At 41.8% G+C, this 23715-nt stretch overlaps 1 protein-coding gene across 2 annotated transcripts in view; it reads left to right on the top strand.

The window, feature by feature from the left end:
• The first annotated feature begins 951 nt into the window (after positions 1-951).
• Positions 952-23715, top strand: part of LOC119024067 (homeodomain-interacting protein kinase 3-like) — a 31783-nt gene continuing 9019 nt past the window's right edge. The window contains exons 1-16 of one of the 2 annotated variants that reach the window (XM_037106487.1): positions 952-1333; positions 4511-5520; positions 5636-5827; positions 5924-6105; positions 14348-14471; positions 16793-16912; positions 17972-18058; positions 18282-18466; positions 18649-18814; positions 19410-19533; positions 19674-19768; positions 20676-20827; positions 21243-21392; positions 21473-21841; positions 22293-22454; positions 22543-22817. In XM_037106487.1, coding sequence (XP_036962382.1) covers positions 4513-5520; positions 5636-5827; positions 5924-6105; positions 14348-14471; positions 16793-16912; positions 17972-18058; positions 18282-18466; positions 18649-18814; positions 19410-19533; positions 19674-19768; positions 20676-20827; positions 21243-21392; positions 21473-21841; positions 22293-22454; positions 22543-22817 — 3391 coding nt within the window. In that variant the 5' untranslated portion in view covers positions 952-1333; positions 4511-4512. Of the gene's footprint in view, positions 1334-4510; positions 5521-5635; positions 5828-5923; positions 6106-14347; positions 14472-16792; positions 16913-17971; positions 18059-18281; positions 18467-18648; positions 18815-19409; positions 19534-19673; positions 19769-20672; positions 20828-21242; positions 21393-21472; positions 21842-22292; positions 22455-22542; positions 22818-23715 lie in introns of both variants that reach the window. The other variant, XM_037106486.1, reaches the window with a different exon arrangement.

Raw genomic sequence — 23715 nt, 5'->3', positions numbered from 1 at the left:
TCGCCTTTGTCTTCGTCTCTGTTACACCAAAAACAGGCCCAAGTTAAAAATAAAAAATTCAAGAATATAAAGGACAATTTAAAAATAAAAAGGTAATAAAAACTATACAGGAGAATATATATAATTTACAATAAACAAATAGATCTTTAAAATGTATAGGTCTGATTAAAAAGTGTAAACGGGCTTTTATTGACCTTCCAGCTGACATGTTATGCACAATGTATGAACCCTGTTGCCTCCAGAGCTCCCATTAGGTACAGTCAACAAAAACAGGCAACACATGACAGCTTCGTATATGACCAGAGACAGAGAAATAAACAGTTCACAGGTGCTGGAGTTACACTGCCTGGCATCAGGCTCACACAACTTGGCTGAGATGCACCATACCATCACAAAATTAAGAAAAAATAAAGGTCTTGAACTAGCCCCTCTAAAACACAGCCACATTAGGTAATATTGCAGGACTCTCTCCGGTTGATATTGTGTTACATGCAGACTCCCTTAGCCCGTGCATTTGCAATGATCAGATTACCAAAGCCAGCTGACAAGGAGTGAACATGGGGCACATGGCAGGTGTCCACTTTGCGTGGTTGATTCTCCAGCCATGTGCTGAAAAGATGATTCACGATTTTACAATAGGGGATATGTGGGCAGGTTTCGAAGGAGCTCTGTAAATAGATACTGGGTATTATATTCAAAAAAAGAAGTTCAACAGGTGATTCAATGTGCACGCCATAAGACACATTCATAACATCTAAATGTATGTAATGGAGTAAAAATATCACGGAAGTCAAATGTTTTACCTCAGCTGTCAGTGTGACATTTATAGACAGTGTAGAGGCTATCACTCTCTCTCTCTCTCTCTCTCTCTCTCTCTCTCTCTCTCTCTCTCTGTTTATCTGTGTGTGTGTGTGTGTGTGTGTCTCCTCCTCCTCCCCTCCCCAACATTCCACACATGCGGAGAAGCAACAAGCTACCGAACCAGCAGCAACAGCTAGCAGCCCGCAGCTAGCTCTGTCGGGGACGCGGCGTATTAACATGCAAAAGTTTAGAAACAGAAATCCTCGTCCTGAGTAGAGACAAGAGCAACGCTTGGTGAGACCTCAGACGGCCGTAGAGACCATGGGCAATAGCTGGCGTTCGTTATAGCTAGTTATTTGGGTTATTTGAAAGCTTCAAATGTGTGAAAAGTCGCTCGGTCCTCGTCGTTGAACAAGATGGCAGCAGCAGCAGCAGCAGCTACATCGTTGCAGGATTTGACTGTGGTGCGGCTCCTCGTTGCTAGCCTGTTCCTTGACGCTCTGGGTGATATGATTCATAGGTCTTACTGAAGGTACGTGACCTTATTCTTCTCAAGTGGCTGTCAGTGATGTTTGTGACGGTTGGGTTTGTCTGTCTTATCATTTGGACGTTGGGGGGACTCAGTCACAGCTAGCTTGTTTGCTAACTGTAAAGCTAGCCAACTCGAGTTTGCTCCCTTTGGCAGACAAATGTTAACGCTAGCACCGAAAGCTAATTAGTTGGAGCTAACGACGAATGGTACTTATTTGAGGACTCGCACTTGTTTAATTTTTTTCTTATTCTATTTTTTTTTATTTTGAGCACTATTGGATGTGTTTTTTGTGTGTAAGACGTTGAGGTAACCTTTAAACGATTAAAAAGTATTGGGGTAGAGTTTTTTTTTGTTAAAAACGTAATGAAACGCGAAATATTTGGCTTATAGCACGTATAAATTGGCCAGTTTGATCAGTAAAACGAAGTTGTCACCCACTGCATATAGTAAAGCGTAACGCAGCCGTTATTTCGCTGCCTGTCACTTGCAGCATAAGTTTCAACAGGTGTTTAGGTTGGTGTTGCCCTTCCCCCACGCACATACACACACGCACACACACACACCCCTCCCATATGTTAGCGGTCTCCTAGATTGATCAGTAACAAATTGCGTGTACAGCTGGCATTCTTTACAACAGTAAAATACACACGCACGCACACACACACACACACACACACACACACACTCTCAAACACACACATACACACACACACACACACACACACACACACACACACACACATACACACACACACACACACCGCTGTTTCATGGCTCTCCATTTCAGGCTTGGATCGTGTCGCCCTGCGGGATATCAGGCTACCTAGTTTGGCAGTGAGAGGATAGAGCAGCCAGTATCACAGCTGTGTCCGTGCCAGAGTCCCTCAAAAACTGATGAGTATGGCACCTTGGCAAGCCTACTCAGCGTGAAATATGTGCACAGCACCAGCCATATAGCGCTTCTTAACTAACTTTTGTCAGTTGCACCACCAAGTTATTATCAGTCTTGCCAGGCTTGCAGTTATTTCTGTCAGTAAGTTATGACAAGAAGGACTAACTTATTCACCTGTGAATACAGTAGTTGTTAGCTCAGTTTTGCACTTTGACTAATATTATTCTGACTAAGTGTAAATGTTTTTTTTTCCCCCATCTGGGTTGTTCTTTGGGTGAAAGAAAAGTTTGGTCATAGTGACAGTGGGTGTTGGTGTTTGTCAGCAGTGTATGTGGTAAAACTCACCGGTAATACGAGTCATAAGAAGTGAAGTGTGTTAAACTGTATTGTCATGTTGAGTTAAAGGCACACCTCTCTGCCTGTCTGAGCCTGTGTGTGACAGCGTCAGTAGCCTTTCTTGTTGAACAAAACTTAATACAACTAGCTTCAAGAGTGTGTTTGTATAGCATGAGTGATGTAGCCTTTAAACTGGAATCACCAGAGTCTGAGTGTAAACCCAGTCAGGAACAATTCTATGTCTCAGTTTGGAATTATTCATGAAGTATTGCTGACAGGCTTGGCCTCCGCCTGTTTTCTGCCTGTTATCATGTTGTCATCATGACCTGTTGCAAGGAGAGGAATGCTGGTGAAAAAAAAAGGTTAAAATAGCCTCAACTTTAAAGTAATGTTTCAAAGAGCAAAATTGTTCAATTGTTCGACCCTATCTATGAGATACTTCATTTAGTGTCAGCAGTAAAGCAGAGGGTATTTGCTTCACAAACAGACATGTCTGCTGTGTGTGACACTGATGAGGTTGTATTGAATGTGTTAGTTTGAAAAATGCATGGGGTTGATTTTGATTTTTATGCTCTGGTTTGGGCAGCTCTTGGCATGTGGTATTAAATGGATCACAGATCACATATTTATTAAAGCAACTTTAATATAAATGTAAAGATCTGGGTTTTCTTGTCATTAAAGTCAGGGCTAAATTTACCATTCATTTCTTCAAGGCATAGAAGTCAAATGTGCATGAAAAAGAATTCTATTAATTGACTTTTCTCATTTGTTTGCCTATGTCAAATCCAAACTTAAAGGGAAGTTTCAATAGGCAAGCTGATGTTGAAGTGTTTCTTCTTCCATTTATGGACAATTACCTGAGTGGAATTTAAAGCTTGTGCACATGCACGATGTTCCGTAATAAAAGATTTATAAAACAGAACCAGGCGTAACAGCAGATTTTTAAATCTAACAAAAATGCAGCGGATTTCTGTATTTGTGTGTACAAATGTTTCAGTCAGGTCATAGCAGGTCTACTCTGCTATGATTATATTAAGACTTTTTAGCATCAACAACAAATGTGTCAGATTGTGTCTAATATGGCTAGCATGCTAGCTATCCTGCTCTCTGGCAAGTTATGTTGGTAGCTTAGTGGATATCGAAATTTATTTGTGGGTCATTGTGAATGAGTCTTTGAGAGCAGGTCACAATTGTCGAGGTTGGTGCTTATTATCTAGTGAATTAAACAGCAGCGAACGCTAGCTAACTACTTACTTGTCAGACAAGTTGGGTTGCCCAGAAAATCATCTAGCAGGATCTAACAAAATTTGGACATAGAGTGGGTCCTGCCTGATTGTGTCTGCATGAATTGTTACTGAGTTCATGCGGATGAAGTGTAGCATTGAACAGGCCATGGATGGCAAAACGGCAGCGTTAGGTCTTGAAGCAGATCGTATAAAGGATCACATAAGACAATATTTCAGTAACGTCCCAGACAGAAAGGTTATAACCCTAACCCTAACCCATTTTGTTCGGGGTATTGCTTGCTCTGTGGTTCTACTTTATGTGAAACTGACCCTCCAGTGTAGTGTGAAGGGACAGGCCAGAGATGCAATGGGCTTCCCCCATCTCCCATTACAGCAGGCCATTTCCCCTTTCTGCTGAGGGTGACATGGAGGCTTGGATGTTTATTCACTTTAGCAGCTTTTGTGACAGCTTTTTTTTAGAGTGCAATCTTTCATGGTAGGTGGTGGGAAGTTAATATTTTTACAATTAACAAATTTACCTCTCTGTAGCCAAAATGTAATCAATAGTTTTTCTACAGTGACTTGAACAGTGTCTAGCTTCAGTATTCTCAAGTTAGTGTAGACAATCTAAATCAAAGTCTTTAATGTTAAACACTTAATTGGGTTCATTTAACTATGTCTGCAACTAAATCTCCTTTTGTTTTATTTATCTCTATTCTCTAGGTATGGCCTCACAAGTTTTGATCTACCCATCACACCTGCACTCAGCTCAGACAAGTGCCTTAGGAACCAGCAACAGTGGTACCAGTAGACACAAAGACGAAGCTCACCGCAGTGATAACACCAGCAGAGCCTTACAGCACCGACCCCCTCCCAAGACCTATGTGATCGGAGTCAACTACGGTATTGCCTATCCCAACAACGTCATCCCATCCTCAACAGGTGCTGATTCGGTGAGACTGCACAGGGGACTGCAGCTTGGAGAGAGGGAGGCGTGGGCTCTGCCGACTGCACAATTACAGAGAGAGGAGAGCTGGGAGAGACGAGCAAAAGCTCCTTCTGGGATCGAAGAGTCCCTTAGTCTGAGTAGAACCAGTGTTGGTAGCCCACCAGGAGGAGGCCTGGACTGCGGCCTACTCAGGAGAGCCTGCATCCGAACAGAGGAGGAAGCAGTTAGAAGCAGAACAATACAGGCTAGAGGAGGATACGTCACCCTTGTAGACGCAGCTGCTACCCAGAGATGTGAACAGAAAGCAGGTGAAGGTGGAGAGCATCCGCGGGACAACAACTGTGTCGGAACCATGCAGATAGTGGAGGAGGTATCTGCCCTACCTTCACTTCCTCCCCCTGTGGCCATGTTGCAAACCAGCAAAGGGAACAATGCGGAAACACTCAGAGTAGGGGATGGTGGGACACTGCCAACTCAACACAACAGGGTTGAGGCGGTGACAGGCATGAGGGTCAGGGTTGATGGGACTGAAACCGGCCCTAATGGCAGTACTGAGACAGCAGCAGGAGCTACAGTGAGCAGAAGTGGATCAGGAGACGGTGACTATCAGTTAGTTCAACATGAGGTTTTGTGCTCTCTAAAGAACAGTTATGAGGTATTGGAGTTTCTGGGCCGTGGCACGTTTGGACAAGTGGTGAAATGCTGGAAGAGGGGAACGAATGAAGTGGTGGCTGTCAAAATACTGAAGAACCACCCATCCTATGCACGCCAGGGACAGATTGAGGTGAGGATTTGGGTGTTTTGTTGTCTTGTTCTTTCAAGATGCTAAAAAAGTCTATTTGCTACAGTTTCTTTTCTTAACTGCACCTATCTTATCTTTCCCATTCTTGAACCCCCAGGTGGAGATCCTGGCACGGCTGAGCAGCGAGAATGCAGATGAGCACAATGTGGTGCGTGCTCTAGAGTGCTTTCAGCACCGCAGCCATACCTGCCTTGTGTTTGAGATGTTGGAGCAAAACCTCTACGACTTCCTCAAACAGAATAAATTCAGTCCACTGCCACTCAAAATCATCAGGCCTATTCTGCAGCAGGTAAAGCAAAGTCTGATGTTTCAGGCTGGACAATGCCCACTTCCAATTTTGGGCCCAGAATCTCAATATTTTTTTTATTTCTGTAAATCTTTGAAGGTTGCAACAGCCTTAAAGAAGCTGAAGTCTCTGGGTTTGATCCATGCTGACCTGAAGCCAGAGAACATCATGCTGGTGGATCCCACTAGACAGCCCTACAGAGTCAAAGTCATTGACTTTGGTTCGGCCAGCCATGTCTCCAAGGCTGTTTGCTCCACTTACCTGCAGTCCAGATACTACAGGTGAATTCAAAAACCTATCTGAAATGCCCTAACCTAGGGTGTTTTCTGCTTGCATACACAGTGAAAGTACTGCAAGGGAGTTACCTTGCAGTGGGTGAGGCTTAAGTTCACTGACAGACCTTTTACACTTTTAAACACTTGTTTTGTTAGTGTTATGGTCTGCTACTTCTTAAAGCAGTTTTTAAATCCCCACCAAAATCATTTATCAGGAAATTTCATTCAGTTGTCTTTTTTTCAGTGTGTGAAATTGCTGTAGATTTGGTGTAAATTGATCACAAGAACAACAAACATGACAACTCAGATAGCAGGTATATTTCATTTATGCTCCTAGTCTGGTTTGTAATGAGGGAAACCAAAAAAAGTCAGAAGACGAAGGTTTCACACCCCAGAAGAAACTCTGTCCCTTGAAATAGTACAAATTGTTCAGAAAAGAGATCCACAGGCTATTTTTTAGGGAGATCAGACAAGTCATTAAGTCAAATGTCAAGTCGTTTGTTATCATTATTTGCAACATAGTTAGCTGACTAAGTCCCAATGGGTAATAGTTGTTTATGTGTGTGTCTGTTTGTTTCCCACAAGTCTTAGCAAAGTCTTGCAACGACTTGCTCTGTAGTGTTCTGCATTAACCTGCACACTCTCAGAGGGAGCTCCATGACATGCACAGCTTTCCCAGTTTCTGTCTTTAAAATTTCTTTCCTTTTGGCCTGCTGTCTTTCTATTTTTCCTGGTCCCTCACTCTTTCCTGCACTGTAGCATGTTTGGAACATGCTTGAGTGACTGTATGTCTGATCTGTGTCCAGCGCGTCACGCCCTAAACTCTGCTGCTCTTGCGTAACATGCAGAGGAACTGAGATGTTTATATGAGGAACAGCGTCATGAAATACTTGGCATGTCTTGTAGGCTTGGGTGAGAGGGTGAATGTGCTTGTGAAACGCAAAGATTGTGAATTTAAAAACACTGCGAAAGAACCTTGTTATTAAGATGTAAGCTCACATTACACTACACAGTTCAGTTAGGACCTGCTGTAGTTAAAAACAATAAAGATACAAAGTTTAACATTTGTGAACGATAAAAACCCATTTTATTAATTTGAAATGCACTGTAAATTGTTGTAAACATATATGGACTTGATGTCCACACCGGTTCCAAGCCAAAATATTTCTGCTTCAGTAATCAGTGGATGACTTATTGGCTGGAATTTTCATTCACTGACACTCACCTAAGCAAGTTTTGGCAAGGTAGATCAGGTTGGTTAAACTATTACAAACTCTTTAAACATTGCACAATCTATGACAAATGCTTCTGAGAGACTGGGTATGTCTGCAGCTAATGCACTGCACACACCCTCCATTCCAATCCATGCACTCCTCATATTGTTGCCTTGTAAGGAACACAACATTTTCCCAGTTATTTCAACTGTAATTTTTATCAAGTGTTGATACATGTTGTTGCAAAGTTGAAGCAAACTTCCATAGACCAAATGTAAAATGACAAACCTCAGAGGACTAGCATTAGCTAGCATTAACACGGCAACTTCTCTTTTTTTGTGAAAGCAAGCCACTTCCTTGGCCCCCCTCTCACACACGAGGGAGAGTGGAGCTGTTGCATAACATAAAGGGTTTGCTCTGCAGTTGACCTGGTTAAGTGTGTACAAGTGTGCATTCATGTGTGCTTGTATGATTTTTGTCTTTAAGCAGTGGCGGCAATGCTGAGATCATAGTGCAGTTAAAATGGGCTGGCAGTGAATTTTAGGGAGGTCACCCAGGACACAGAAGGCCAGGGAAGAATGTGGTATGTTAAAACCCACATTTAGATCCAGGAAAAAACATTCGGACATTCCTGTGTGTGTCTGGGTGTGTTCTTATGTGTGCCCTAGTCCAAGAAACAGCTTTGACGCTGGGTAAATCATGTAGGTTACACAATGTACTTCAACATGCTTCACAATAACTCAGTTCAGATAAAGAGGCTGAGGATGGAAAAAGTGGTGTGTCTGGATTGTTAACTAAACTTGCTTGACCCACAAAGATGAAATTACAGGAAAGCTTGTGAAGTGTAACATCTGGCCATATTTTGCTGTGAGCACCAGCATTGTGCAACAGTTTCAATACATTTTTTTGATTACTTTGCTCTTTGCAAAGGATCCTTTTTGCGCCTTTCTCCCAAAACCAGCAGGCCAATGGGTAGAAAGGTAATTCAACAAGTAACTTTTTTGCTTACAGTGGTACAGCAGCGATTCCTCTCTGTCTTCTATCTCCCTTCTACTGTATATTTTTGTGCGTCTGTGTGAGTTGGTTCAGCCAGGACGACAGCTGGTAATGCATATGCACTTCAAGTTACTTTTTGCATCTGTGCAACGCCTGTATGTTAGCTTAGGTAGGTTAATACTTGTATTCATATGGACAATTCACACCACAGTTCTGCACTGTTCTGTACTATTTTTCATATCTATATGATGATTATGTAATTTGAGCCCCAGAGCGGTGTCTGTGTGTATGTTATCAGGAGGGTGGTTTTCAGGACATAGTGTTTCCTCATCTCCAGTCTTCATGTTGCATAATGGCTGTACTGTATTGTTACCACAGTGAAGCTGTGAAGAAATTCTAGACTCACCACAGTGGGTAGGAGGTGGTTTTTTACAGCTCTGGGGTTTTCCCTGGATTTTCCAGAACCATAGGTTGTAGCATTGCCAGCAGTGTGGCTTTGATGCAAAAGTCAAGACAGAAAAAAAACCCAGAAAGTGGCAGTGAAGTTGAGGTCGTTTAACACTCTTACTAAAGGCACAATCTGTAATACTTAGACAAACACTAACCTCAGTAGTCCAAGTTATTAATGTTTTTTGATGTTGGTAAAGGTTTGTTTACTAGCCTGCACATATTTTTTATATTACAAAAAACAGATTTGTCCTTTAATCTTGGCTTATAACAAGCATCAATGTATGACTTATGTTACTGACATTGTCGTTACTGATATTAATGCTAATAAAGCTGTGCATTAGATCCACTGTTCACCCATAGTTTCGGTGTCAGTGTTGTACATCTAAACCTGGAATCAGACACTTCAGTATAAAACAGCTCATAGTTTCAGTTTATTGTTGTTGACCAGGAGGAGTTGGGAGGGCAGTGTGCAGTTCTGTTAGTGCTACTTGCCCGAGATCCATCTTTATTCAAAAGCATGCCACTGTCTTAGATTAGTAGCTTGGTTTGCGGTTACTCTGGTGTATTTTAGGCTGTCGTTCAATGAAATGATTGGTTTTTGGCAGCAGTATGACATTTTGAGTTCACATAGCATTTGTTTTGGATTTGTGTATATGTCATTGTAGGGTGGTGTTTTGTTTACCAAATCATCCTTTTTGCCTTAACGTGAATGCTTATTCAAATTTAATCTGGTTTTATACAGTAATCAGTTATTTTTTTCAGAAGTGAAAAAACGAAACAATCTACAGTTTTGTTCATCAACTTTGGGTCTAATTTGTCACTCTGAATGGACATTTCAAGTCCACAGTCAGGCAAGGATTTTACCTTATGCTACGGTTGGCCCTTGGTGTATTAATTCACCTTCAGCAAATGGGTACAGTGCTCTTTCTCACTTAGTCATCTGGATAGATTTTTGTGTTTTAAGTGGGAAATCCATTGAATTTTGTGAATTTTATGAGCATAACTCTGCAGATAGAAGTCTCTGGCAGAACCTTTCTAGTGCTTGTCATGCTCTAATGTGCTGTTGCCATGGTAGCATGACACAGCAGGGCCTGGTGAGGTGACTGTTGTGTCCTGTGGGTGCTGGTGACGTAAAACAACCTCCCACAATGAAAATGGATCACTGGGCTATGTGAATTATTCAGTTAAGAGCAGATCAGGTGGAAGGAAAGCTAGCTATCATCTTGGCATGCTTTTCAGATTTGGGCAGGTTGTGCTTGGCTTCTTTCACCTAGGTGTGATTTCTTTGTCACACAGGTGTTGTATTACCTTAGCACCTAGTTGCATTGAAATGGTACATGTTGTTGTCAAGTATTTGATGTGGATTTCAGATGTATGCCTTTGCTGATTTCTTCTTGGACAGTCTAATCCTCAGTAGGCCCCGACAAGTAGCCCTGGGCCCTCTTGATAAGAAGCATATGTTCGTATGAGTTTTGCTGACTGGCTCACAATGTCATTTTCAGAGTTTCCATGCTAGAAGAAAAGTGGTTTTGACATGGCAGGGGACTTGTCATTGGTTTGTTACACAGTGGAAAGACATGTAGCAAAGTTAACCAGTATGTGTAGTTTCATGTTGTCTGTCCTAGTTTGTTCTGGTGGGAAGCCACACATGACGCTGGAACATATACCTGCTGCTAGGACTTGTATATAGTGCATTTTGAATAATACATGATCACTCACATTGAGCACTGTATTTGTGTAAACCTGTTGCTAAATCCCCTCTTATTACCTGCGGGCTCTTTTTTCATATCAAAGAAATAATTACAGTGTGTGCCGATACTCATATCCCTGTTTAGCCTGTGAATTTTTCTCTTTCTCTTTTTCTAATTAAGCTCTTTCTATATTTGTTTGTGCATTTGTTCATGCATGTATTCAGGCAGCTTATTTATGGTCTTCATCTGGACCCCAGAAAGAGTAGTTGCTGATGTTGTCCAGAGCCACAGTTAAACATGAGGAAACACAGCTTTCCATCACCCCCCTCACTCCCTCCTCTCTCCCTCCTCTCTCCCTCCTCTCTTCCTTATAAGCAGTTAAGACATGCTGTATTTGTTCTGCTCTTAATTGTGGTATCACATTTGTGAGCTTCATAATTGTGTTTGATTGAGCCTGATGGTCTATAGAGATGTTCCAATACCATTTTTTTCCCTTCCCTATACCGATTCTGATACGTGGGCTTTGGGTATCGTCCGATACCAAGGTACCAATCTGAAACCAGTGTGTGTGTGTTTTTTTTTTGTTTTGTTTTTTTTTTTTTGGTGGACTACTAACCCTGTATGGATGCAACATGATTGCCATCTTTTTTGTATGGCTTGGCTCAATTTTAACCCTTTGTAAAACAGAACAGAGAATGACTGCCTTACAACTAACTCGTGTGGTTATCCAGAGTAAAATATTGCAAAATAGCTGACATGTTGCTGACTCATGTGAAATCAACTTCGTCGCTGTCAAAACAGTTGTAGCCAGGGGCAGCACAGCTTCACTTTGTGTGTTGGCTTTTAGAGCAGCGAAGAAGAATTGATTTCTGGTGTGTAACGTAAAGCAGAGCTAATGGAGCTACCAAGGAAGAAGCAGGGTCTCATTTCTAAGTTTCGTGAAATCGGATCGGTGCATAGACTCACATACTCGCTGATACCTGCATTTTCAGCAGTATCAGGGGTATTTGTGATACTGGTATTGGTATTGGAACAACTCTAATTGTATTTAAAGCTTGTGAAATTACCTTACAGTCATAGTTCAATGTTCCATGGTCTTGTGGCCTGTATTTTATTTATATTCTTAATTTTCTTTGACTTCTGCCTTTTGGCGCATCCCCACCCATTTTTCTGGGTTAACAGCAACATTTTCACGGAGGTATTAGATGGGTGGAAGTTTAAATTATCGAAAACCTTTCTTTTTTCCAAAGTAAAATCAAATACCAGTTAATTAGTCTTAAAGAGCAGCTGTATTAATAGAGACTTTTGATTTTCCGTTTCCATCCTTTACCAAGAAAGGACTCGGTACAAACATTTTGAAAGTGATAGAGAAAGTTATCACATGTTTGATATTCTATAGATGTTTGTCAGGCGATCTTTGCCTTCGGTCTGTATTCTTCTGGTAGCTGCACATCGTGTTCAGTGACATGCAACTTGATCTGTTGTCCCTCACATAAAGCCTTAGTAATGCAGTGAAGTATGCTTGACATGTAATCATGGATGAGCTTTGTTTACCTGTGTTAAAGCACTGGGTTCATGTGTCCTGTACTGAGTCCTATCTCATCACTTTAAACGCACTGATATTCTGTAGGTGTACCTGAGGGGTGTTATCCCAGTTCTCTGAACACAACAGTGGTGTGCTGCCATACAGTCATCTGCAGTGTTTGTTCTTGTCCTAACTGCTGCTCTCTAGTGTGACTAGTTAGTTCTGGAACCTGGTCTGGCTGCCAAACACCTATGGGTGTGTGTGAATGCGTGTGTGTTATACGTGTGTTATGTGATGAGCTGTTATGGCTCTGGAAAGCTGGGGCCATTGCTGCAGCATTTATCAGTCTGGCTGTATAACCATAGGCAAAAACGTCTACAACTCTATTTTAGGTTTATTTCTGTGTGTCCCCCTTAACCCCATGCATGGAATTCTAAAAAGCATTGTAGTAACATCTATATATCAAGCTTAGTTCCCTTTGAGAAAAAAACAACTACATTACAGATACAGACGGAACACAACTGTAATTAGCAGAAGTACTGTCAAAAGAAGGCTGTAAAATGTTTTGTCTCAGTCACTTCTCACTTCAAACATTAAGCAACAGCAGAGGCCATGGATGAGATACCAGAGTTTAGCTATTACCAGAATTTTCCCATCTGTGTCCTTGTCAGGCTTTTAAAATCTTAAGAGGTTACCTTATTTTGCCTATCTTCACCTCAGTATGTCCAGTGTGAGTTAAGCTGCACTGAAATAAATGTAAGAAAAATGATATCATGACTATGTACGTAGTTCTTGTTTTGTAATGATTCTTTTGTTTTGCCAGTGTGATGCTTCTCTATGTATGCTATTTTTCTTATTTTTTTCTTTGCCGGTTAGATGAGTGTGGATTAATTTTTTAATGTAATTTTGGTGATATGTTTAAGTCTAATTTGACAACACTATAATCAGCTCCCCGCTCCTCCTTATGCCCAGACAAATCTGAGGACTGTAATCTGAGGACTTCCAACTTTCTTGATTGTAGCACTTAAAACTAGGAAAACCACAAGCAGTGTCTCATTCCCTGCCACGCAGGATTGATCTGTAAAATGTTTGTGGCAGTATCCCCCAAGGCTAGTTTTAGTGTTGCATAACTCCACGTCTTCCTCTTGAAGGAGCAATAGGAAATGGCAAAGTGTAATTTCCTTCTCTGGGCTAAGGAGGGCAGAAAGCATGAGCTGTGCTGTAAATGTGATAGACGTGACATCTGCAGTTGTGAGACTGCACATAGAAACACACAAATGCTCACGGTCACACACAGAGAATGATGAGCTATGGCCCCATTTATCACCCTGTAATACTGTTACATTATGGTCTTGCGTCCGGTGGTTGCTTGGCAACAGTCATTTCCCCAGTGGTTGTCACAGCAGTGGTTGCTATTTGCAGCACTGTTGCTCAGCTGCTGTGTCCAGGCCTAATAGCCCATTGTTTTCCTGCACCGTCTCACACTACTGTTCCAAGATTACAAGTCCCATTTGAATTGTGCAAGTGACAAAGTCCATTCGTTGGAATAGCTTTAATTCTCTGTTGCAGTAACACTGCATGCACGTCATAAGGGTGTAATGCTCAATTGAGGTTCCTGAGTAACTGCTTGATTTCTTGCACAGTGACAGTCATGTATTCCTAGGTTTAATAGGGTCATATTAAGTGTAAAACCTCTGGTCTCCCTTATTGTTTTGTAAGATAAGCTGATGAAGGTCTGATTAATGAAACATTGTTACTAAAAATCATTGCAAGCAAGGTGAACAGGATGTGGGAGATTTTTCTTTTATTTAAATCATGAATTGATCATGAAAAGGATTTCTCATGAATCTGTACAGATCATTTCAATATGGTACATGAATGACAACCAATACATAGCTGTGTATTAATGTGAAATGCAATAATATACATACAGACTTCATGCATTGAATTACAAAGGTGTTTGTACTCAAATCTGTGATAATTTCTGAAGCTGTAGTATGTGGGAGAGTTGAATTTGCTTGCATCATACTAAAAGATATCTTATTCCCATATCAAGAAACACAGTGTTAAGTCTTGCAGCCATTTGATTCACCCCTTATACTACGTTTATATGGTTGGCAGGGTTTCCACCATTCACTAAACTATGTCACTTTTTGGTTCACCAGAAACAGTTACTGTTGAGCTTCTCGTTTTGAGTTTCTCGCTTTGAGCTTCGTCCTTCTTACAAACGCTGCAAATACTCTAGTCCTGCCACTCTTGTGAATGTTGTGGCATGTTGTCCTCCAGGCTGTCAGAGCGTGAATATTTTTTTTATTTCACATGTGATCAGCTCCTAGATGTAACCTTTTTCTGCCTCTCCTTCCTCTCTGTAGGGCTCCAGAGATTATTTTGGGACTGCCATTTTGTGAGGCCATAGACATGTGGTCACTGGGCTGTGTGATAGCTGAGCTCTTCTTGGGCTGGCCACTCTACCCTGGAGCGCTGGAGTACGACCAGGTAACATTTCTCACACGCATGCACACACACTCCAAAGAAGGGAAGGATAGACCCTGAGGGTGTATCTCTTTCTCCTGCTGGGGGACTAAAGGGGGCAAAATAAACACAAAGTAACACGGTCTTTCACAGATTACAGAATATTTATTTAATGCTTATAATTCTTAGGTATCTGCTTTCACTCCAGCCATAACTCAACAGTATGTTCATTATATAGTTAAACCTTTAATTGTTGTTGCTCACTGATCTCTTTCTTGTTGTATGACGAAGTCCAACAAATCCAGCATGAAATCCACATAATACTAATCTGAGCTGAGTGAATCAGGAAATTGTTCTTGGCACTGTGCGATGATCTTCCCACAGGGTTGTGTGGTCTAAACTACACAACTTGGACTTTAAATGGAGTCCCCCGGCGAGGGAGAGGGAGCATGGGAAAAGGCCCCGATGAAATTCACAGACCAGTACAGGATTACCCTGTGTTTGACTGTAGGCATCTCTGTGAAGACCAGAATGATGGCCATTATGTTTTAAGTGTATTGAGTTAAGGAAAATGAAAAGCTCGAACACCGCGGTATTGTCATCTCTTGGCATTTATTATTTCAGGAGAACATAAATATTTGACCTATTATGGGAAGCTACAAAGTTCTCCAAGGCTCTCAACTTACTTGGCTTTTTTGCCAAACAAAATATTTGAAATATGTTGGACTTCCGTAATACATGCAGAACCAGACATTCTTTTTCATCAATGCTGTTTTGAAGAATTGGCTACTTTTTTGGTGAGGCTAGTTTTTGGAGGGGTTTTTCTTTTTTGTAAGATGTGCCTCCAGCAGCAATTAGCAGTTTGGACAGTCATCAGTCAGAGACGGTGGCTGATGGAGCTTTACTGTGCAGTGACAGCTCTGTTGTACCAGTGGGCCATGCCAGGACACACACTCACGCGTGCACATTGAGCCCCCAAAAGTATGCTGTGTTATGCCAAGGCTCACTGCAGTTCCACTCTACACAGCAAAATGTATTTATAAACATAAGCCTGATGGTAGACATGTGTGCGCGCACACACAAACACACACACACACACACCGCACTGTGGTGAGCGTTCACTGCACTATCAGCAGGTTCTCAGTCCAGTGCCCTCTGGCTGGTGAGTGTGTTTGTTCTGGGCCATAGACACGTGCGTGTGCACTCATGCACGCGCGCATACAGGCTGTAAAAGAATCACTGTAGGATTTCCTCTCGTCATGGGGTTTCTGGAGTATCATGGAACTTTGAGAGGAGCAATTAAGACAGACCACAGTGTTGAATGAATTCATTTGGAAAGTCAGCAGATCTGGGAAATTAAGTGCCACTTATTTGATAGGAGTTGTCCATAGGTATTGTGGAACTTGCAAATCAAACACTGCTGGAACTTAAAAAGGAGACTGATAGCAAAAAGAATGACATTATCTGTATAAATGATTTTTTTATGGTTAGTGGAGCTGTCCAACGTAGTCAAGTGCAGGCCATGTTGAGAACTTAGTGACACGTGATCAATTTGCATGATTCAGTTGTATAATGTTGTTAAGGTAACTGCAACAAACTCTTTGTGTGGTAGATTTTCCTGTCTGCGTTTGCTGAGGGTGATGGAGTTGCTCTGAGCTAGGGTTGCCCACTAGTTATTCACTTTTTTGATAGTGCAGTAAATGATAACAGCGTGGTAGGCTGTAAACTTTACAAACCAACTCTCGAAATATCATAACCACAAAGTGAACTGTTATGGAAGTGGAGAAGTCATGGCAGCATAGGCTGGATAGCTCAACTCCAGTCTGTTGGCTGCTCCAATGCTCTGCATTCTGCTGACTGACTTCAAAAGAGGTTCTAGTGACTTTACTGACAAATGCTGGAACAACCTCCTCTACTGCCTTACTAGTGACAAAACTCCATACTGGTCCTTAATGCCTTGGTGAAGTCTATAGGATCATGTCTCTGCTTTGTAATTGCATTTTCAGAGTGTTTTTAGTGGTGTGATGCAGCCTCTGGTCATAAGATTTACATCAGGGACTGATGTAACACATTTAGTCTGTAACTTAAAGTTCAAATAAAGAAATTGAAGACATGAGGCTTTGAGGGAACTTTGACTTAGAAATTCATGCTTAACGCAATCAAAGTGCCGTGTCCGTGGTTGTATTCTGTATGGACATTTTATAAGTAATACATGTTTAAAAAGCTCTTACCACAAACTGAACAATCAGTGAATGAAATACACTGTACATGGATGTCTTTATTTTACTTTTCCTTGTAATTTTCCTCTTCTCTTCCTCTTCCACCTCTTGTGTCTCTCTGCTCAGATCCGGTACATCTCTCAGACTCAGGGCCTGCCTGCCGAGCAGCTGCTCAACAAGGGGACCAAGACATCTCGTTTCTTCTCCAAAGAGTCTGACTCTCCCTATGCCACCTGGAGATTAAAAGTACCTGCACATAAGTTTCACCAAGATACATACAGATAACATGTGTCTTATGAGCAGACATGTATTAGCCCTGCAAAGTACACATCCTCCAGTCTGTCATACATTATACATGTTTCTTGTGCGGGTGGGCAAATGTACACAAATTAAATGGGAAGGTGAGACGGAGAATTCAAGAAAATATCCATGCACTGAGAGAAAGCATGAAGTAGCAGTGCTTTCTCTATAGGAAACAGCTGCATAAGCTTTTCAAAACGGGACAAAGCCAGCACACCCAGAGGAAAGCTCTAGGAAATGTGAAACTGTGTTTAGACTACCTGAGCTGACTCTAAATAATTTTGAAATGAATGTTACCCTAGTATTTATCCATCCATGTACTTCTCAGCAAAACCCTACAGCCAAACAGTTTGACCAAGTAGATGTACATGGATTGTTCTCAGTGCTTGTGTATATTTCATCTAATACGTTGACCTTACATTTGTTATTATTTAAACATAATGAATCCGATGGTCAGTTTGAACACAAAGGACCCATTCATGCTGCGTGGAAAGAAAAGAGTTCAGTCAAGACAGTACTGTTCAGCAATAACCTCACATTTTTAAGAAATCTCCACTGTACCAGATATTCGCTGCTCACGCTCAGGGTGACAGCTCTGTTGAACCTGACTGTGCAGACTTCTGGGACCTCCTCACTAGCCAGGGATGGCTGAGATTTTATGTGTAACTCTGTTGCACATGGTGGATCAGGATCTCAAACACAACACAGTATAACAGCATCCATATGATTATCAACAGTCGGCCAGTACATGTTTAGATTAACCAGTGAATACTGGGAGACATTGAGGAATAACACACAGACGTCAATGGCAAGATGTGTACCATCATGCCTCTTTTTTGCTCCTCAGTGTGAACAAGTAAAGGTGCGAGCCTTCGTTGCGATGATAATGCGAGTCTTTGTGTGAAAAGGGCAATAGAGACGCAAAAACACGTTTATACAAAGTTGTTGCTACACTGCACCGACATTCTGTGGGTTTTTATTAACTTCATATTTCTGTTCATCCAGACGACAGAGGAGCATGAGAAAGAGACGGGACTTAAATCCAAAGAGGCCAGAAAGTACATCTTCAGCTGTCTCGATGACATAGCACACGTGAGTCCAACCAACCCAAATGAGTTTGAGCAACTTCAAAGCATGCTGAAGTAATCCAACATAGCAGTTGTAAGAGATAACACACAACTTCAGGTTCATGTTTGGACACACAGCAGTGTTATCTAGTTTTGTGGCTGTAAAACAGTCAACTCAACAGAACAATTTCCTGGGTTTCTAAATTAACTGTGGTGTGTGCGTGTGTGTTTCTCTCTCCATCTATCAGGTGAACCTGGTGCTGAGTCCTGACAACAGTGACATGCAAGCAGAAAAGGCAGACAGGAGAGAATTTGTGTCTCTGCTAAAGAGCATGCTGCTAATCACCGCTGAGGAAAGAACTGTTCCCTCCAGCGTCCTCAGTCACCCCTTCCTCACTATGACTCATCTGCTGGACTACCCACACAGTAACCAGTAAGGCTGCTACAACTGCCATTCATACAAAATGTGTTGGCTTGTCTTGTGTTTTGTTTTTATTTTTTCTCTGTAGTAACTACCAGTGTACAACGAGATGACATGCTTTATATTTGAATATCTATGAACTTGAGTCTTAAGACATTCTTCCTCATCCTTGTATCGCCTCTGACCCCCTCCAGTGTGCAGTCATCTTTCCGCATCATGGACATGTGCCACAGTCGGCCCACCAATGCAGTTTTTGACGCTCTGAATCAGAACACCATTCATTTCTCAAGGCCTCCTATAGCCCCCACTGCCTCTTCTGGCCTCCCTCTGGGCTACAGCAACATACCAGTCCACACTCAGGTGAGTGCCATGTGTATATGGGCATATATTCCCTCTTTATTTGATTTTCATTGCTTCAGTTATCCTTTATACCAATGTGACAAAGATCTTGATTTACATTAGTGAGTTGTTTTTTAATTACTCACGCTAGTTTAGTCAGTGTGGCTCCACATGGAAGTGGGCAGATTATTTCAGTTTCAAATTACACCTCCACTCAGTCTCTCTTGGTTACACCCCATTCTTTCCAGACAGAACATAAATAAGAACATATAAATATCACCAATCCTTGGTTATGTAATGTTTCTGTGGAATGTGTCTGGACTGTTGACCTAATGTTGCCCTCTTCAGGGGAGAAGGTGTTATGACATATGATCTCAGAATATATTGATCTTTATGTGTCTGTCACATGTGATCTGTCAGTCATTATGAAGAGTTATTGCTAATCTTCTTGTCATGTGTGCATTTCCATTTTGTCTCTCTTCTTTGCCACTCACTTAATTTACTCTCAAACCATCTCAACACTACACTTGAAAAATGTTTCCTTCCTCCTCTACATTCTCTGCCAACTCCTCTTTGTGCTCTTCTGACTACTCCTCCTTATGCTTTTCTGATGCAGACTATAACCCAGTCAGCTCCCTCAGTGTTGCATCCTGGGATAGCTCTAGCAACTGGGAATGGTCAATTTGGTTGCAGTGACTCATTCCCACCTGCCCTTCTTCTTTGTCCTCCCACCATGCAAGGTATGTAGACTGCACAGTGCTTACACTGATTCTGTAACACATTTTTAGTAAAATGTTATTGAGTGACTTCATAGCTTCACCAAGCTTTTTTGAGGTGCATAAATGACAGGTGATATGATGTCCATTTTTTTTCCTTAAAGGAAACCTTAACCAACCAACAGGGTATTCTGTTCCAATGGTAACTCAGGCACCTCCCATTCAGCCCTTGCCAGTGAGGCCTGGTATAATTGCTCAGGTAAGATGCAACAAACTCAAGGTCAAATACAGATTCTCCATGGGTATGTAGTTTGTCTTTGGAATAGAATTTTCTCGAGGTCCCATCATAACAAGTCCTTATTCATATTCATGTGCTAGCTTGGGTTCACTTAGTTTGACTCTGTACGTCAGTCCAGCATGTCAGGAATTTGTATCTCTATTACAGCTGGTCTACCTGAATGTGTGTGTTTAACAGTTGACATGCTAGGCTTGAGTCGGTGATTCTGCTTCCTTTCTGCAGTATAATTATAAATTGGCTCCTTCTGAAGCCCTCCCAATTAACTGACATTTAAATTGTTAAAAAGGCAAAAGCGCTCTCTCCCGTCTTCTAAAATGTTACCCACAAGTACAGAAACAGAGAGAAGGTTACCTTCATTTACAACAGACAGAAATTATTTTCTTTCCAAAACAATGACCCTTTGATGTTTGGGTTTATCCTGTCTTTCCCAGGACAGTGACCGTTTGATGTTTTAGATGGGACAGTAAAATGTCATTTTATCAACATTTCTGTATCCTCCCATGTAGAGGATGTGCTCCACCTGTGGCTTTCTGACACCTCAAGCAAAATGCATTCTCCCCTCCTCCTCTCACATCCTGCTCCTGTTTTTTCAGTACATTGATCACTGACAGGAAAACTATGTAATTTCTTAGAAGGAGGAGTCAGGATAGGTGTCCTTTGGCCCATCTTGGGCACAGTTCAGTACAACATTGCACATTTAAACTGGTATTAAAAATGCAAAACTGTATTTTGCCAAAGGTTTTGACTAAGCCCTAAACCTCGATGTCAGTCCTAGGTTCTGGGGAGCTAGTACAGATCATAGCAGTGGGGATCAAGGGATGGTTGGTTGTATAACATCCAAAATGCCTCTGCTCTATCTCTGTAGCAGGCCTGGTCTAGCCGTGGGCAGCAGCTCCTCGTACCAGCAGCCTGGCAGCAGATGACTCCAGTAGGTCCTCCTCCCTCTCACCCCCCTCCACCTCCCCCATCCTCCCTTACTAATGATGCCACAGCTGGACCACAGAGGATCGGCGACTGGGGGTGAGTCACCCTACACTGAGTCACCCAAACAGAGTTGGGGAAATTCCTTGCCGTAAGACTTCCACTAGCAAAAAGATGTTTGTTGCATTGAACGTGCAACATGCAGTAAAGTAACTTTGTTACTGTCAACTTTCTGTTGTTCTGTTTTTAAATGGAATGTCAACATTACAAGGATTACTGCAGGATAAACATCATTTCTTGTCCATGTGTATGCTCATTAGGGATTCTAACAACATGTTTAGGACTTAAAATTGTGCATAACAAGTATCCAGCAGAAGCCATTCAAATATAAAGTTATGTAATATTTTTACGGCATGTTATCAATTCTTGTCACTTATTTTTAGCCACAGTACCATAATGCATTTTGATTCTCTTGCATCTCCATTTATTTTTTTCTATTTTTACCATTTAACAGGAAAGTGCGTCCCTACACTTCAGTGATGCAACAGCCTCTCCTGACTAATCAGATGTCAGCCCTCTCTGCCCATCAGCCAATCAACATTGGCATAGCTCATGTTGTGTGGCCACAGCCAGCCAATAAAAGGAACAGACACAGTTACAACAGGTGAGATCCTGCTTCATGCCTTTGAAGTTGAACTGCTCAGTCATTATTTATATCTAACAAATCAACTGTCCTCTTCAAAGGAACTTGTCACACCTCAACAACACCCACATATCAGCATGTCGGACCCCCAAAATGGCTGATGTAGTTAACCAGGCAGCGGCACAAAGGGAGCAGTCTCAGACGGAGGTGCCTCTGGTCGAAACCAGGCAACCAGAAGTTCACAACACCGGAGAAGAGGTAGATGGTGTAGAGGAGGAAGTAAGCTACTTTAAGGAGGTGGTACCTAATGGTAACAGCCAGCTGGACCGGTCGGGTCAGCAACAGCGAGATGTGGCAGTTCTGATGGGCGACACACCAAGCCCTGCTCCCAGTGTGATCAGCATCCACAGTGAACTGACTGATGGAGAGGATGAGGGGGATGATGAACATCCGAGATGTCATCTGAGCGAGTGAGTAATGTAAATGGAAGTGTGTACAAATCTTATAAAGTCATAGGGAAGAACATACTAATGCTGAACAGAGAATAGTGATCTATAACTTGCATAGGATCCATATGAGGGTTGTATGAGGCTGATACAAGTCTGTTACTGATTAAAATGTGAGTATCCATACCTGTAATGAAGTAAAATCCACATTTGGTAGCTTTTGTGATCAAAAACAGCTCAATTCTGAGGCTACTCTATTAATAGTTTTAGAATAAATATAGCAACTACTGATAAACACGTCAATTTCAGGCTGCAATTAACAACTTGCCTATTCTGATTACGGATATAGATAATTTAGTTTGTTGAAAAAATACAGATCACGGTCTACTAGCTTGTCCCTAATCCATTCTACTAATTTAAGATTTAAACTTTGTTTCAGCCACAGTAATGCTAACCTGCATTTCTTTGTCGGTAGGTGTAAAGAGGAGTGTGTGTGTGAGGCTTGCAGAAACACCAGTGTGTCTATGGAGAGAGTGTGTTCCCTCAGCAGCCCCGACAGCAGCCTTAGCACCAGTTCTTTTGCATCCAACTCACTCCAGTCCAGCCCCTCTGTCTCACCATGCAAGAGACCTAACAGGTAGTTGTCGGTGGATGTGTTTTCTTGTGTTCAAATAACTATCAAAGTAATGTTCCACAAAGAAATTAACTCATCTTAATGTATTCAGCATGTCTGAGGATGACGGCCATGAGAGTGGTTGTGACACAGTGGAAGGCTCCCCAGCATCTGACACATCCACCTCCCCACGTGACAACAGTACATACCGGTACCTTGACAATAATAACCACAACAACCACCCACCTTTGGCTGCCATGGTAGCGCCACTGCCTTCCCCTGCAGTGCAGGGCAGGAGTCCCCGTGGTGTCAGGACAATGGTGGTTCCACCAATGAGAGTGCAGAACAACAACACTCAAGGAGTAGAGGAGCGTGTCCTGAGAACTGGTCAGTGTAAATTTTTACCATTTTCAAGAGGGAACAAATATTTCTTTTTGTATGCTTATGGACTGTATAACTGAGAGAGTTGAAGGCATTAACCATTTTTGGTTCCATTACAAGCTAAGAGTCACTGATGCTTCCATTAAAACTTACTTTGTATACTAACACCCTGAAAAGTTTGTGCTTTTTCAAATGTGAGTCCTTTCGCCACCTGTGATGTGGTCTGTCACCTGTGCTTTGGCGGTGTCTGCGTTGCAGGTCAAACGGAAGCAGTTGGGGCTTACCACCCCCTAGTGGGTCATAGAGGCATTAACAGGTGATCAAAAGACACCAGTGGAGGACTGGCCACATTGTACCAATACCTCAGAGATGCATCCATAGGAGGCAATGTTAACATTACCCTCAGGGTTCTTTTTATGGCTTTACCTCCTAAAACCAGCAGTTTTCAGTAGGGAAAGTTTCTAAGGAAGAAATAGACTTTTTTTTGCATAGGTGAGACTTAGACTTTAGACTTTTTTTGCAGAGGTGTTGTTTTCATTCCTTTTACACTTGATAGTCATATACACTGTCTTTAAATATGTGTATGTGCATCATTTATTTGAAATTCAGAACATCTTTGTATGCTTCAGTGAACCAGACATCCCAAGGCAAAAACAAGTTTTATTAATTTGGGTGCTATGCAGAAAGGGTAAAAATGATGGAATCTCTGCTCATCTGTGCAGTCACTTTTGCCTGGAGGTTTTTTTCCCCCAATTTAATCCCTTAAGTGACTCTCAACAACCCTTCAAAAGAAAATCTTAACTGCAGCTTAAGTATCTAAAACAAATCCCTCCTTGTTTGATAACACGTTATGCCTCCAACAGTGATGCAGAATGTTTTACATTAGAAAAGAAAGAGTTTACTT

Source organism: Acanthopagrus latus, chromosome 8 (genome assembly GCF_904848185.1).
Source record: "Acanthopagrus latus isolate v.2019 chromosome 8, fAcaLat1.1, whole genome shotgun sequence".
Classification (NCBI taxonomy): domain Eukaryota; kingdom Metazoa; phylum Chordata; class Actinopteri; order Spariformes; family Sparidae; genus Acanthopagrus; species Acanthopagrus latus.
Note: the sequence above shows the minus strand (reverse complement) of the source record. Positions and strands in the feature narration are given on the sequence as shown.